The sequence below is a fragment of the Clarias gariepinus genome, chromosome 6 (assembly GCF_024256425.1).
Source record: "Clarias gariepinus isolate MV-2021 ecotype Netherlands chromosome 6, CGAR_prim_01v2, whole genome shotgun sequence".
In the NCBI taxonomy this organism is placed as follows: Eukaryota; Metazoa; Chordata; class Actinopteri; order Siluriformes; family Clariidae; genus Clarias; species Clarias gariepinus.
Window position 1 is genome coordinate 33,100,026 of NC_071105.1, and position 16,336 is coordinate 33,116,361.

General features: G+C 38.8%; 1 protein-coding gene across 1 annotated transcript; it reads left to right on the top strand.

Moving 5' to 3' along the window:
* Positions 1–1,677: 1,677 nt before the first annotated feature.
* On the top strand, positions 1,678–15,956 carry cacng4a (calcium channel, voltage-dependent, gamma subunit 4a). The gene is made up of 4 exons (XM_053498999.1): positions 1,678–2,258; positions 12,513–12,596; positions 14,647–14,787; positions 15,021–15,956. The coding sequence occupies exons 1-4, from the start codon at positions 2,030–2,032 to the stop codon at positions 15,545–15,547; spliced, it is 981 nt and encodes a 326-aa protein (XP_053354974.1). The 5' UTR covers positions 1,678–2,029; the 3' UTR covers positions 15,548–15,956.
* The last annotated feature ends 380 nt before the right edge of the window (positions 15,957–16,336 follow it).

Sequence of the window (16,336 nt, forward strand, 5' to 3'; positions counted from 1 at the left end):
ATGACTCTCTTAACTGAGTCAATTAGGAGAATAGATTCATGTAAAAGAAGGAATTAAAAGTTTTGGACAAGCTGACTCATATATTTTTATCCCTATTTTAGATTGTCTATGTCATACAGCTTTATAAGTAAATTTTATGTGGGTCACTGGAAAATCAATGCACAAGTATACTTATTTAAATACATTCAATAAAAAGATGAACGCATACTTGCATTTAATAATTTAATAACATCTTGTCATGTAATCATGTGAAAAACACTGAGAGGTGAAGTAAATAACATCGCTCTCGCAAGCGTAAGTAGACAGTCAGGAGTAATCATTAAACCATGCTTAAATCCCAGAATTGTACCCAGTCACTGTATATGGAAACACCTATAAATACTTCTATAAAGATTAGCAAAAAAATATAGTAATAATATAAATTTTATTCCTCTGACTATAGAATCAAAAACCGTCCAAACTAGAATGTCTGTACCCACTGAACCACTTCTGATTCCTGTTCTTGGATGTCAGGATTGAAACTAGATTTGTTCTGCTGTTGTAGGACGTCTCCTTCAGTGTTTGGTGTGTTGTACATTCTGAAATGCTTTTCAATTCAACTCAAATTTTATTTATGTAGTGCTTTTACCTATTACATTTACTACATTTGGCAGACATACTTATCCAGAGTTACTTACATTTTAAAACTTATTTTACATCTGAGTAGTTAAGGCCTTGCTCAAGGGCCCAAAATTGGCCACTTAGTGGTCCTGGGGTTTGAACCTGGGACTGTCTAATCAGTAGTCCAACACCTTAACCACTTAACTACCCCTGCCATATCATAAGTCAGACAGGTCCAGAGGGCAGAGGGGGTCTAGATCTCTGGGAGCTCAGGTGTGCCATGTGCAGCTTGAACGAGAGAGAAAGAGAGAAACAAAAGCTAAGAGTGAAGCAAAGAAAATGAGAGATAACAGTTCGGTATGGTCACAGTAACAGGTAGAAGGTATATGTACTGTATATGTATATGCATTTTGCCTCATCGTGATTGTAAAGAATGATTATTTGCCTAACTGACCTCTATGCATTGCTTGTATGATTATTTGCTGATTGCATAGAAATAAATAATGAAATAGATATTTGCATTTAGGCTCCAGAGCGACTTAAAAAAGTGCTCTTTTCCATCATTTTATCTTTTTACTAGGTTACTAACTAAGTGCCATCAGTTGGGAAGGGTGTTTTTTGTTTTTGTTTTTTTTGGTGGGGGGGGGATTAACCCAAATATCTAAGATAAGTCTTTAGTCGTTGGTTAAATGATTATTCTGTTCTCAGTGGGATTGAGTTCTGGGAAGTTTCCAGGCCATGGTCCCAAAATTTTGTTGTTTTTGTTCCCTGAGCACTTAGTTATCATGTTTTGCCTTATGGGAAGGTGCTCCATCAGGCTGGAAAAGGCATTGATCATCACAATAAATAAAAAGGATTAGTCTTATATATAAAAAAAAAATAGTAAGGAGAAAAAGAGAACGAACCCAACACGTCTATCATCTTGTGATACTGGAGTCATGCAGTGAGACTGAACGAGTGTGTTGAAGGAGTGTGCTGAAGGAGTGTGTTAAAGGAGTGTGTTGAGAGTCGAATCATCAAAGTGACTCACTAAGGCTGTGTTGCTACCCGAGCGCGCGCGCAGTTCCCAAACGGAGAGGGGGTGGAAACTAACGGGGCGCGTGAGCGCGGGAAAGAGCGCCGGTGCCGTTCCTCGGTGTGAAGTTTGCTTCCACTTAACGCTCCAACGCTTTGTACTGGGATGAACGCGCATTACCGGATCCGCACGTGCGCCCGTGCGTTGTGCTGATGTCCATTGCGCGCTTGGCGACGCGTCGCTCAGGCTTTCAATCCCAGTTATATTAAGATTTTTAAACAAACAAACAAAAAAATTTTTTTACGTTTTTAACTTCAACGGTTATCTCTGGATTAGGATACGCGCTCTCGGCACGTGCGTCGCGCGCGAACGTTGATGCCAGCGCGTGCCGGATGAGCATGAGTCCGCGCGGCCATGGCTCGCTGTGACCGCGGCGCTCAGACTCTCCTCGCGGCTCTCGGCGCGTTCGCTGCCTTCAGCCTCATGACGGTGGCCATCGGCACTGACTACTGGCTGTACTCGCGCGCCTACGTGTGTAACGCCACCAACAGCAGCGCGGACGAAGCGGATAACCTGCTGCAGCCCAAAAAGACCAAAGGAGACCTGACACACTCTGGCCTCTGGAGGATCTGCTGCATTGAAGGTAAAACAAAAAATGCATTGATTTTTTTTTTTTTTTAAAGCACTTGAACTCAACTGGGGCAGCAAATTGTTATAATGCGTAGGACTGTCAGCTTGCACCTCCAGGGTCTGGGTTCGATTCCTAAATCAGGGTATGTATGCATGGAGTTTGCATTTTCTCCCAGTGCTTGGTGGGTTTTCTCCGAGTACTCCAATTTCCTCTCACAGTCCAAAGGCATGCAGATAAGGCTAAATTGCCCGTTGTGTGAATGAGTGTGTGCGATTGATTGGCACCCCGTTCAGGGTGTACCCCACCTCGTGCACTAAGTCTCCTGGGCCTCAGGCCTCCATAAAGCAGTATAGACGATGAGTGAGTGAGCTGAACTGGGCATTTATACTGGTTTAAAATTCCAGGTTGCAATAATTCCCCATCTTTAACATAATAAGGTTTTGTCTAGATGAAGAACACGTTCCTCTCGCAAATCTACATTTATACCTCCAGAATTCAAGGAACCAAACACATCATTCATTCCTTCAGTCATGCATGCATCTGTTCAGTAGTCATGTTATCCTGATCGACAGATGCAATATCAGTAACGCACCCTGGATGGGACACAGTCACATGGCACCACACACACACACACACACACACACACAACTACGCAACCTGCTTGCATTTTTAGGGGAAAACCAAAGGAACCCAGAGAACCTGGAAACCTAAAGACAGTACCCCCAGAGCAGTGTTGAACCAGGGACCATGGTAGCACCAGCTCTACACACAGATGGACCTTATTATTCACTTAGCTCAAACACTTGTTTGCTTTTACATGATCATATTTTATTTTAAATCAAGCAAACTCAGTGAAATGAAGACTTTAATAACTTTTGATTATGAATCGTGTAAATTCAACTAAATGCCTATAAATATATTTAATCCAATAGACATGAGCTCCAGTAGACAGTAGCTTCATCCCAGTAGCTTCTTCAGTCTAAAGAAGTCTGATCTCTACTGAACAAGCCAAAATTCAACAATGACAAGGAAAAACTTAGCAGGCTAACCAGTGTTAGCATTAGCAAGGAGTCCATCTCATAAGTCCAACTCATAGAGAATGGTCACAAGTGCAGCCTCTGTCCTACCTTCTTTGTAATAACATCTTATGAGCACTAGGTTGCAGTATTAACAGCCTCAGCAAGGGGTGATGTGAAAAACTGTAAAAGGGTGTCTGTAAAAATGACTAACAGTAAGGGCCGGGTAAACAACAGCAACGTGCATTCTGGGCCACAGAGTAATTTTACAAATGGGTTTCGTCAGCTACATAATACTTTTTGTCCCAAAGTCACGGCTTAACCTGTACAACCAATTTTAATTTAATTCAATTGAATTTTATTTGTATAGCGCTTTTAATTCAATTGTCATTGTCGCAAAGCAGCTTTACACAATCAGAAGAAATATGAAAGTTTGTATGAAATGGCTAAATTCTAAACATTTAGCCTTAACTCAGATTATACACGCCCAAGGAACCTAATTGGACGCGATGCATTATACGTGTGATGAATCCCAAATCTACATTCTACACGTGGTGAACAGCTGAATCCCAAATCCCTCACTAACCTCTGAACATGCGCAATATGGTGTGTTGAACTAATGATTGTACCCCCATAGCTATTATTTGGGATTAAATCCTGGAACCTGGAATTTAGCTGATTTTCTAAAGTGGAATAAGCAGAAATATAAAGTAAATCTTATAAGTTTCTCAAACCTGTCAAAGACCTCCATGGTTTTCCCTGAAAAATGTTTTCAACAGTAACAGATAAAATGTTCTTTCACATTTATTTTCTTTCTTTTACTTTCTGAAGCTTTGAGTCTGCTCTGTTGGCCAGAGCAACCCATGGATATTTACTCTGGGTCATCTAGGTTTATCTGTAAATTTAGAGAACTTTTGTTTAAATATTACACAATCCCCCAATTATAAAGTAAAATTCTTTCATGTCTTATGTATATCTGTAAACAAAGCTCTGGCGTTTACACTCATTGGTCCAGTCACTTTGTAGATACACAAATTATTTACTGTAGTTAGGTGATCTCTAAACTGCGCCCAATTTGTCAGCATGTTTGACTTCAGTGGAATACCACAGGAGCACCACTGATCAGATATGTGTGGTGGCTCAGAAGTCAGTGTGTGTGTGTGAATTCCGGCAAACTACCAAAAATGTAAAAATTAATAAGTGAATAATCAGAATGAGGTACTTCAGCCTAAAGCATACTGTACTTTGACACATTTTCAGAAACCATAAATAGCATTTAAAACAGAGATGAATAGACGCCTAATTGATTTATTTTGTAAACAAAATATCTGTGCAAATTAATTGTTTATTTGATTGAATCTTTTGTTGATTAATTGCATTGATTAAATCGTTGGGTTTATTTTTGATTCAGAATCGATTCACACATTTAAACATTTCCTGTAGGTTACAAGGTTACAAGTGTAACCTTGTAACCATGGTTACATACCAATTACCAATTTTCGAAACTATGCTAATCGAAAATTGGTAAGTTCCTTCAAGCATACCATATCTTTTGCAGTAAATAAACCAACCACTTGCATCTTCTGCACATACTCACACTTTTATTGCTTTTTTAGCCACTGGCGAGATTAACCGAAAAAAAGAAAAAAAAAATACGGTTATCACTTTGTAGAAAACATAAAATTTATACAATCAACAATCCAACCTACACAGCCTTTCAATGCTTATTGATTACTTTTAGTAGTTTTTTTTTATTACTTTATAACCTGTAAAGAATTCTAGCTGTTTGAGACAAATTAGGCAATAAACATTAGTGTTGTCGAATCAAATCAAATTGAAAATCACAATGCTCAAAAATGTATAAAATCAAATCAATAGTCTACCCATGGTTCATAGCTCTCGTAATCAGACATTGGTGGTCAAAGTGTGCACAGATGGAATCAAATAATCTTTTGTTTTTGGAAGGGGATTAAAAAAAAAAAAGATTAGATTTTGAAATGCTATAACTCTACTCGAAATGTGCTTATATACAGTGTTTCTAGAAAAATGTGAAAACTACATTTTCTTTTTTGATGCAATTCAAAAAGTAACTCTCGTACTCTTGATTCATTAAAAGTAATGTGAAATATTTCAAGCCTTTTTTGTTTCCATTTAAATTTTTACAGTTTAAGGCTCATGAAAATCAAAAATACTAGAATATTTATTTTCAAGTTTGAGTAAATTACTATTCATACAGTATAAATACGATGCATCTCTGGGACTAGTTCAGTACGAGCATGGGGAGGACTGCTGACTGCTGAGTAGTTGTCCAGATGATGTTAATCGACACCTGAGGGTAAGGCACAGAAGTGCAATGCTGTCTCAAAGCATATTCATGAAAGTTGACTGAATGATCGGCGCCATTAGAAGTCAAGGATCAAGCAAAGCCAATTCCAGAGTTTGGGAGAGCTTCACAAGAATCGGAGTGAGACTGGAATCAGTGCATCAAGAGCCACCATACACAGATGTCCTCAGGAAATCTGTATATTAGGTTACAATTACTGCACTCCTCGAGTCAAGCCATTCCTGAACCAGAAACAACATCAGCAGCAGCCTGTCTGGGCTCAGGAGAGAAATTCACTGAAGTGTCTACCAGGAGATTTTACATCACTACTGACAAGCTTTATGGAGATGCCGATTTCCTTCTCAACAGGACGTAGCACCTGCGCACAGTGCCAAAGCTACCACTAACTGGTGTGCTGACCATGATATTACTGTGCTTGCTTGGCTAGCCAACTCACCTGACCTGAACCCCATAGAGATTAAATACCAAACCTAAAAATGCAGATGAGACAAAGGCTGCTATCAAAGCAACATGGTCTTCAACCATGCCCTAGCAGCACTACAGGCTGAACACAATGCCATGCCACACCACACCACATTGATGGAGTCCTCACTAAGGATGGGGCACATAAATGCAAATAATCTTTCAGAATTTTTGTGCTGTAAATGCTTTTAGAACTGATTTAAGGTAAAATATTTGACATACTTAATTTTTGATTTTCATGATCTAAAAGCCATAATAATCTAAATTAAAATACTGAAATACTTCATATTTCATGTAATAAATATGAGTTTTGCTTTTTAAATTAAATCACAAAAGAAAATGAACTTTTTACAATATTTAAAATGTTCAAGATGTACAGTTTACAGAATATTATAATGAAGATATACATTTTTACAAATTGAACATATGGATTATTGTTTGGAGATTTTTAAATACATGATATTTTTGGAACAATGTTGTTTTTGTATTATGGTCCCTCTTCACTGAACGCTGAGCAAAAGGGGATGAACAATATGTCCATATGGAAACAGAGCAGTTTTATTGACCTTTTATTGAGTTATGGACTTTTACTTACTCTCTCATCTTCTATACCGCTTTATCCTGTATGCAGGGTCGTGGGGGGCCTGGAGCCTATCCCAGAAAGGACAGGGTGCCAATCCATCACAGGGCACACACACATACACGCACTCACAGACCTATTCACACCCTACGGGCAATTTGGACACCAATTAACCTAACCTGCATATCTTTGGCCTGTGGGAGGAAACCGGAGTACCTGGAGGAAACCCACCAAGCACAGGGAGAACATGCAAACTCCATGCACACAGAGACGGGAATCAAGCCTGTCTGGGAATCGAACCCGGACCCTAGAGGTGCACGGCGACAGTGCTAACCACTACACCATCGTGCCTAGACTTTTATTCAAATGATGATAATAATAATAATAATAATCATTAAATGATGACATATCTGTTTTTTTAGTACTTGGGTTAATCCCCCCCCAAAAAAGTTAGTAAGCTAGGAACCCAGTGTAAGGATCTATCCAATGGTAGAATTTAAACATCTTTGTACTGTAAGTCGGTTTGGATAGGAGCATCTGCCAAATGCCTAAACCTAAATGTTAATAATAATAATAATAATAATAATAATTACTATTAGTGTAAATACTGTATACCTGAACTGTCAGAGACATAAGAACATCCCCCCCCCCCATTCAGTAGTTAATGCTGTTGCCCAGCAACCACAGGTCTCTGATTGCTATGGAAACTCCCCTAGAGTGTAGACAGGGGGTTGCTATAGAATTGACTGTGGTACTTTCTAACTGAGACGGCAGTAGGACTGTGTGCTTGCTCTAACGAAACTCTAATGACTCACTGCTTTCTAATGGCATTCGCTGTGCTGCTTCGTTGCTCGTGTTTCCAAACATGCATAAAGCCGATAAAGGAGCATCAGCATCGCTCCTTGAGACTCCATGAATGAATTATTAGAATCCGGCAGTCGTGTGGTTCACCGAGGCAAACTGGTGGAAAGGGCGATACTGGCTTTCACACCTGCATGAGTTTTAATTAATAATTCATCTAGATACATTTAAATTGAGCTGAGGCTGTGCTTACAAATAATTTAATACATTTAACTAATTGACTTTGCTACTCTTTTCCTATTGTACTGTTTTGTGGTATGGTACACAAACACACATATAGGCAATTTAATTTGCAAATTGAATTCAATAAACTTAGTAAATTATATAAAAGTATTACTTCCCTATAACTGCATGCCACATTATGGTGGCTTCGTGGTTAGCACTGTTGCCTTGCACCTCCAGGGTTTGGGTTCGATACCTGGCCAGGTTCAATTTCTGCCTTTTTGTGCATGAAGTTTGCATGTTCTTTCCTGTTCTTGGTGGGTTTCCTCCGGGGACTCCAGTTTTCTCCCACAGTCCAAAAATATGCAGATTTGGCTAATTGGCGTTCCCAAATTGCCCATAGTGTGTGAATGAGTGTGTGAATGAGTGTGTGGTTGTGTGTGTGCCCTGCATTGCATTGGTCCTTGTCCAGGGTGTATCCCCTCTCGTGCTCTAGGACACCTAGGACACCTTTGCAGGAATAAAGTAGAAACTGATAAGTGATCCCTTGATGTGGAACTACTGTGCTTTAAAAAAAAAAAAAAACCCTGGTGAGAGCACCGAAGGACGATGCAGGAAGAACTTGCAAAACTAGGATATATTAACGATGGCATTGACCAATCAATGGTGCAATTAACACCTCATAGGGACTTCATATGACATTTACAAGCCTGGCACAGGCGTGAAAGATTGGATGGCATTCGGACTGAGCTCTCATTGGGATGTCACTGTGTTGTTGCTACATCAGTTCTCACAACAACCTTGCTCAAGCTTGTGCTGTGACCATGGTAGGTCCACATTAAGTTCATATTACGTTTTCCAGTGCTTACCATGTTTATGACGCGCATGCGGCAGGTTATAAGCACATCTGTGTCAGGTTCAGAGAACTTAATATAAATGCTGGATCCAGACACCATCTTGGTGATTTGATGCAGTTATAACGCAGTTCAGTCTCAGTGCTGGTGGTGAGCATGTGATCAAGTGCATGATAGGAAATTAAGGACAACATGAGAGACGCATTGAGGACCTGACAAGAATGGGGCTGAGAAGTAACATGAACTTGATAAAAACATATTTTTCCATTTCGACCCTGTTCACACTTTGTTCTTCGATATTATTAGGATGCGTTGGCAACTTTATGGTCTTCATCGGAGTGTGACAGAGTCCTTATATATAAATATTGAATTGCATGACCAGACATGCAAACTGACGATAAGCTTTTGCTTTTTGTTGTTCTGCTGAAAGGTGAGCCTCCGACCCCATTCTCAAGTCTTTTACAGACTCTTAACAGGTTTTCTTCTAAGATTGCCTTGTATTTGGCTCAATCCATCATCCTGTCAACTCTTTTCTTCAGCAAGTACGGTTTCCCTGTACTTGCTGAAGAAAAGCATGATGCTGCCACCACCATGTTTCACGGTGCCGATGGAATGTTCAAAGTGATGTGCAGCTTCCACAGTTGCTGTGGGCCTCTTAGCTGCTTCTTTCCTTGTCAGTGTAGATGGACGGCCATGTCCTGATAGGTTTGCAGTTGTGCCATACTCTTTCTACTTTCTCATAATGAATTGAACAGTGTCCCCTGAGATCTTCAAAGCTTGGGATATTTATTTATTTTTACAATCTAACCTGCTTCAAACTTGTCCTTGAGCTTCATAATGCTGTTTGGTCACTAATGTTCTCTAACAATCCTCTAACGGCTTCACAGAACAGCTGTATTTATACTTCACAGGTGAGTAGGGCTATTTACTAATTCAGTGACTTCCGAAGGCAATGTGGTCCCACTGGATTTTAGTTAGGGGTATCAGAGTAAAGGGGGCTGAATACAAATGCACGCCACACTTTTCAGATTTTTATTTGTAAAGAAATTTTGAAAGCCATTTATCATTTTCCTTTCACTTCATTTATGTGCAATAAAATGCATATACGTTTGTGGTGACATAATGGGGAAAAGTTTAAGGGCTATGACTATTTTTGCAAGATAATGTAAATATCAAAGTGTATATGTAAAAAAAATGATTTTGAAGTGAATGTGAATGATGATACGTGAATCATGACACAAAAGAATCGTGATTCAGAACTGAATAGATTTTTTTCTCCTATCTCTAGTTGTTCATTCACAGATCCATTCACATTTTCCTTTAACAAAATTTCAGCAGTTTGAAACTGGAGGGAAACATCTAAACGGCTAACGTCAGATGAAATGTCGCGGTTGTAAGGGCGGATTTGGTGTGCAATAAAAAAATTCCTTGACAACACGCTATTATTGCTATCTATTTTTAAAGTGTGGAGAAAGAGAGTCTGTGGGTTTCCTTTAATAACAGCAGAGCGTCAGATTCAGCGTCAGTCCAGGATATTATCAGGGAGACAGATGAATGCCATCCCACCTTTACCTGAGTTATCAGCATGAAAGCCGGATTTAATAAAGTCTGATGGTATGAGAGAGAATTGACAAGCTTTCAACTATTATGTGCTGATTGCTAGACATAAACATTATCTTTTTATATATACTGAGATTTGAGACTGGAAAATTGCGCTTTGGTGCGAAATCTCTACAGAGACACTAAGACTCTATCTAGCTATCCAATGTCTATCCCACTTATCCTCTTTATATTGTGGAGGACACAAGGCAGGGTACAGTACACTTTAATCATCACAATGGTGCCACCAGATCGGTACAGTATGGGCAATTTGGACATGCCAGTCAGCCTAAACCGCTTTTCTTCAGATTGTGGAAGGACACCAATGGAAACCCACCAAGCACAGGAAAAACATGCAATCTCCATGCACACAGGTGAAGTTGAGTTCAAGTTTCAGAGTTGTTATTCACCAACTCAGACACTTAAACACACGAATGCTCATAAAAACATACACACAAAATCCAACATACTGTACACACACAAGTATGCAAGATCCAGACTCATTCATAGAGCAGTATCAGCACTATCTTCTGGAAAGCTTGACTTGATCTGTACTCACACCTCAGGTCCACATTGATTCAAAAGTTGTTAAATACAATGGCTGAAGTAACAGAGAGCATGATTTTGGTTTTGTATGATCTCACCTGTGCATAAAACCTAATTAACAGCCTAATTAAGTGTAATTTTCACAATAGCTTTATCTGAAATATGGAGTGTTTCATATAAAAAAAAAAATTTTCAGCATCTCTGGTTTTTACAAACACAACTTGCCATGTTCCCAAGAGACCACAAAACTGTTTTTCCAGGAGAATTTGTTGTAAAAAAAAAAGACTCCTCTGATTATTATGAAGCTCTGATACTGGAGACTCCTTCCTAAAAACGTCTTGTTATGGAAACGTCACCAATGTCAAAAATGGCCGCAAATGTACCAAACATTTCGAATGTAAGTCTCTTTCAGCGTGCCTGGTCCTCCACTCACAGGGCACGAGGGATCACTTTGCGATTTCCTACAGCCTTTACACTGACTAGAACTCACACCAGGTGTACACCTGCTGGAGATTTTGGAACAATGTCTTAGACTTTAAGACGCTGCATTATTCTAACACTAATAATGTTAATTATATTTTAATGTTAAAATAATGTTTTTTTTTCTCAATATGTCACCAAAAAAAACTGTCATTCCTGTAATGTCAAGCCCACCACATACACAGCATTGAATGTTAAGTTAAGTAAATTGAAACATTAAATGGACTTGCATGCATTATACAAAACATATAATGGAGCTAAAAAGGCCAAAGCATGATTTAAAATGTTAAGCAACTTTAGATCAGAACATGACAGCTCCATTAAGCACATTCTGAAGGGTTGGGCTGAGCTCAGCATTATGCCTGAGGTTTTACTGTCACAGTGTGCTGCCTGAATAAAGTCATTATGTCTACAGTATGCACACATATGCACAAACACATGTTATGCGCACACACTGATTTCACGTTACGACATTACTACCGGGGGCCATTATCGGTGAAATCCGCTCCCCAGAAAACCGACAGTGACTCATTTGTCAAATGTTTCAAATTTCAAATGTTCCCAATGCGACACAGCTGCCCAAGCTGGATTGTGGTTGTACAGGAAGGAGCAGAGTGTTATCTGGTTTGATATGCACATAATCATCAAAGCAGGTAGCAAGGAAATGGGTTTTCATTCATAGTGTTAATCAAAATATTCCATTTTTGCATAGGTGGTGAAACAGGGTCATGTCATGTCGTGTCTGTGGAAATTGAATGGAGCAATGCTTTCTTGCGCACACAAGTCGTTTTCACAAATTGTTCACAAAAAGTTCACTAAGAACAGAAAGAACAAGAGGAGAAGGAGTGCTGGAGTGGTTGAACTGTTGAACTGCTCCTCATGGACGTCACACCCCTAGCAAGCCCCTTAAACAAGGCTGACATTCAGCAATGTAGTAACCAGTGATGTCATTATCAAAGTTTTAACCTATGTGATTAATCTAAAAGTTTTTAACGCATTACTATGTTTTGAACGCAAATTAATCATAAGACCAAGTTTGATCCTAATGCCTTCCTATATTTTTAGACACATAATATGAGTAAATCTGAATATTTTTAAATTGTGATTAATCTTGATTATGACTGCGGTTAACTACATTAAACTTTTTAATTGATTGACAGCACTAGTAGTAATGTAATGTAACAAAGTAGAATTGCAGTGATTTTAATTAAATCCATGAATCTGGCCGAACCATAAAACTGTATTGACGTGTGTTGGTGTATTGAAGTGGAGGGGGTGGTGCTAGGGTGACTATCGGGTATTTTACACATCACCGCTGAATCACAACGACCGCATCTGATTGCTGCTGTATCTGACTCACAGGAATCAACAAAGGAAGCTGTTACCGGATCAATCACTTCCCTGAGGATAATGACTACGACACAGACAGCTCTGAGTACATCCTGCGTGAGTCTGCCCTTCTTTCCCTATGTAGCATGTCCCTTTCAGGGCCAAATATCAATGAGTGAGCCTTGTTTCATAGGAGGCATGAGGCACGAATGAAAAAAATTAAAAAACAACAACACAAATCCATTGGCCAGGTCACGATAACATTATATTAATTTGTTTTTTTGTTTTATAAATTGACGGTGTGTGTAAAAAAAAAAAGTCTAAGCAAATTTGCACTTCATTTTTGATTGTATTGGACATGCAGTATAGATTTCATAACACAATGGGATAGATTATTTTATTTTATGAGACTAATGGTTAATGGTTTGAACCTAAACCTTTCAGTTAGTTTTCAGTTTCCAGTTCCCTTCTTGCTAGAAACATCATACAGTCAAGAAAGTATTAGTGCTTAGCAGCGGACAAAAGTTTTGTAATATGAATTTTAAACTATATATTCCTTTACGCAAAGAAAATATATTTCCCTATACAGTGGAACCTTGGATTACGAGCTTAATTCGTTCAGGAAGCGGACTCGTATTCCAAATTAAATTTTCCCATAGGAAATAATAGAAACTTTAATAATTCTTTCTACAGCCCAAAAAAATAAATACATACATATAATTAATACACAATATAAAGTAAAAATAAACCTATTCACCCAGCAGGAGAGACGATTACCTACAATTCCGCTGCAAGGGAGAAAAAAAACGTTGGCTTACTTGTGATGAAGTGACGTTCGGTGTTAAAACAAGAAGCGCATGCATGAAACATGATACTCGGTGCTCGTAAACTAAGACAATGCTCATTTTTCAAGTAAAAAATTATTAAAATTTGTTGGTCGTCTTGCGGAACACTCGTAAACCGTGTTACTCGTAATCCGAGGTTCCACTGTATATTAACTGTCAATATATTAAATGATTTAGTATTCTGATCTACTGTTTAATTGAAAATATTCCTAGTTGCTACACTAAATAAAACTAACTAATAATTAACAGAAAAAAAGATATGTATATGTGAGTGTGTAATTTTATATTCAACAATATACTTTATAATATATTCAATTTGATTTAAAAAAAAAAAAAATATATATATATATAATTTTACAATATGCTTATACAGTAAGTTAATGTAGTTCAAACAAAATGGACTTAATAGGCATTAATGAGAGCACACCGACAAAATAAAAGTGTGTTTATATTTAACATGCATAAGGTTAGGGTTAGGGTTTTTGTCTTCATTGCTATATATATATATATATATATATATATATATATATATACCCATACATGGTCCATTCATATAATAGTTTCCTATATATGGAAATGTATTATTTAATATATTGCATTATATTTTACAATATATTAACTTTTTTTTTTCCTGTAAGAGAAAACAGGAAACAATATACACTTCACATTAAAACATTAATGCCCAATTTTCTTGCCAGTTTTAGCTTTGTATAATATTTCCTAGGGGTAAGATTTGTATTAAAACCTGTATTATTGAAGCAACCCCAGATCATACCACTGCCTCCAGAGGTTTGATCAGTGGACACTATACAGTACATGATGGGTTCATCTCCACCCTTCTGACCCTGACACACTCATTGCTCTGGAAGAGGGTCGATCTGAACTTATCAGAACACATGACCTACTTCTATTGCTCCAAAGTCCAATCTTAATGTTCCCTAGCAATCATTTGTTTCTAATTAGTCTGATTAAGAAGTGATTTCCTTATGTCCAAATGGTTCATGGTTCTCTTAATTTTAATATGAATCATATCTGTTTTCTGTTGTCGATTTTTGATGAACTTCACTAGCATTTAAGTGATCTATATTAATGGTTTTAATTGTCAAACACACTTTTTTTTTCCCCAAATCTCTTTTAATGTTTTTAAAGTTATCTTAAAGTTAACTGCAGAATGACCAGAAAAGCTCCAGCACAAATAAATATCAGAGGTCTGTTTGCCGTGAAATGAATTTACATAGCGGAACCATACAGTATGGAGTTCAGGTTTGAAGAGAAGCAGTGCGGTTGTGGAGAATCTAACCCGATTGTTTGCGTTTGTGTAGGGATTGTACGAGCATCCAGTCTTTTCCCCATCCTGAGCACTATCCTGCTGCTTCTGGGAGGAGTGTGTGTGGCTGTGGGACGAGTTTACAACGGCAGGAACAACATCCTCCTTAGTGCCGGCATCTTGTTTGTGGCTGCAGGTAAACTTGGCTGTGTGGCGGGTTCATGGCAGTGCAGCCAACAGCACTAATGTCATTAAAGCCAGCTTTATCCTGTATGATGTTTGCTGTGACAAAAAACAACAACTTTTAAATAAGTGCAATAATGACAGAGCACAAAGAAACTCTGCTGCAGAAGATTTTATGTTGTAACCTTTGATGAATGCTGTAATCAAAACTTTTTTTTAAACGAAATATGTTCGGTCTTTTACCAGGTCTGAGCAACATCATAGGCATCATCGTGTACATCTCGAGCAACACCGGGGACCCCAGCGACAAAAAAGGCGAAGACAAGAAGAACCAGTACAGCTACGGCTGGTCCTTCTACTCTGGCGCGTTGTCGTTCATCGTGGCCGAAGCCATCGGCGTGCTCGCTGTCAACATCTACATTGAGAGAAACAAGGAAGTGCACGTAAAGCGGCGCAACTTCCTGAAAACCGGTGTGTCATCTTCCTCGCCGTACATGCGAATCCCAAGCTACCGGCAGCGCAGGCGGCGCTCTCGCTCCAGCTCCCATTCCACCGAGCCGTCTCGAGACAACTCGCCTGTCGGGCGAAAGATGATGGCATCCGCGCTGCCTCTAGGCGAGATCTCCATGTACACTCTTGGCCGAGAGCACCAACTGAGGTCAGGAGGAGCGCTCGGGCCCTACCCAGAACCACCCAGCTTTCTGCAAGTTCACAACTGCTTCCCCAAAGGCGCCACAAAAGACGGCATTAACCGCAGGACCACGCCTGTTTAAATGCACACCTGGTCCAAGATGGCCGATCGTCATAGTGGTACTCGGTAGCGTTAGTATCACTGTGTCTGAGTTTGATTTAAAGGGGGCGGGGTTTCTTTAACATCTGTTTTAAAGATAATAAACTAATAGACGTTGTAGCATTTTCTGAGCCATGTTTTGGCTTCCAGTTTCATACTGTTTATCCATATGCACAGTCTGCAGCCCAAGTAGCAATATTTCAATGCACTATATATTGAAATATTGAAATATTGTTTGAGTCTTTTCACGTTTTTCTTTGTGTGAGTATGTTTAACACTCAAGGCCGATACACACAGGACACATCATGTCAAACGCCACATGTAGCTTAATGTCACGGGTCATGGCAAAACCCTATTCAAACCCATTTTAATTAAAGCTCAGCCATATTAGAGGGCTCGATGTTCAGTCTAGTTTTTTTTTTTTTTTTTTTTTACTTACTGACCCAATTTTTACACACACTCACTAGTCAACCGCAAACTTTCTCCAGAAAGCCTGTGAAATCTTAAAACCACACTTTCTATACACTGTGTACCTACATTATGTAAACTCACAATCTATGAAGATTTTATGATTATTAAGTGTTCATACTGTGTGCTGTGAAACTTATTTCACATCAACATGGGAAAACAAAAGAAGTACAATTGTACCTGTTGTTGACTGTCCCACCATGTCACATATGGGTAAAAACGAGGAATAATATTCATATCTTTTCAATTCATTTCAATCCATTTTGTTGTATTAGAACACTTTATATGACAACTTTATATAAAA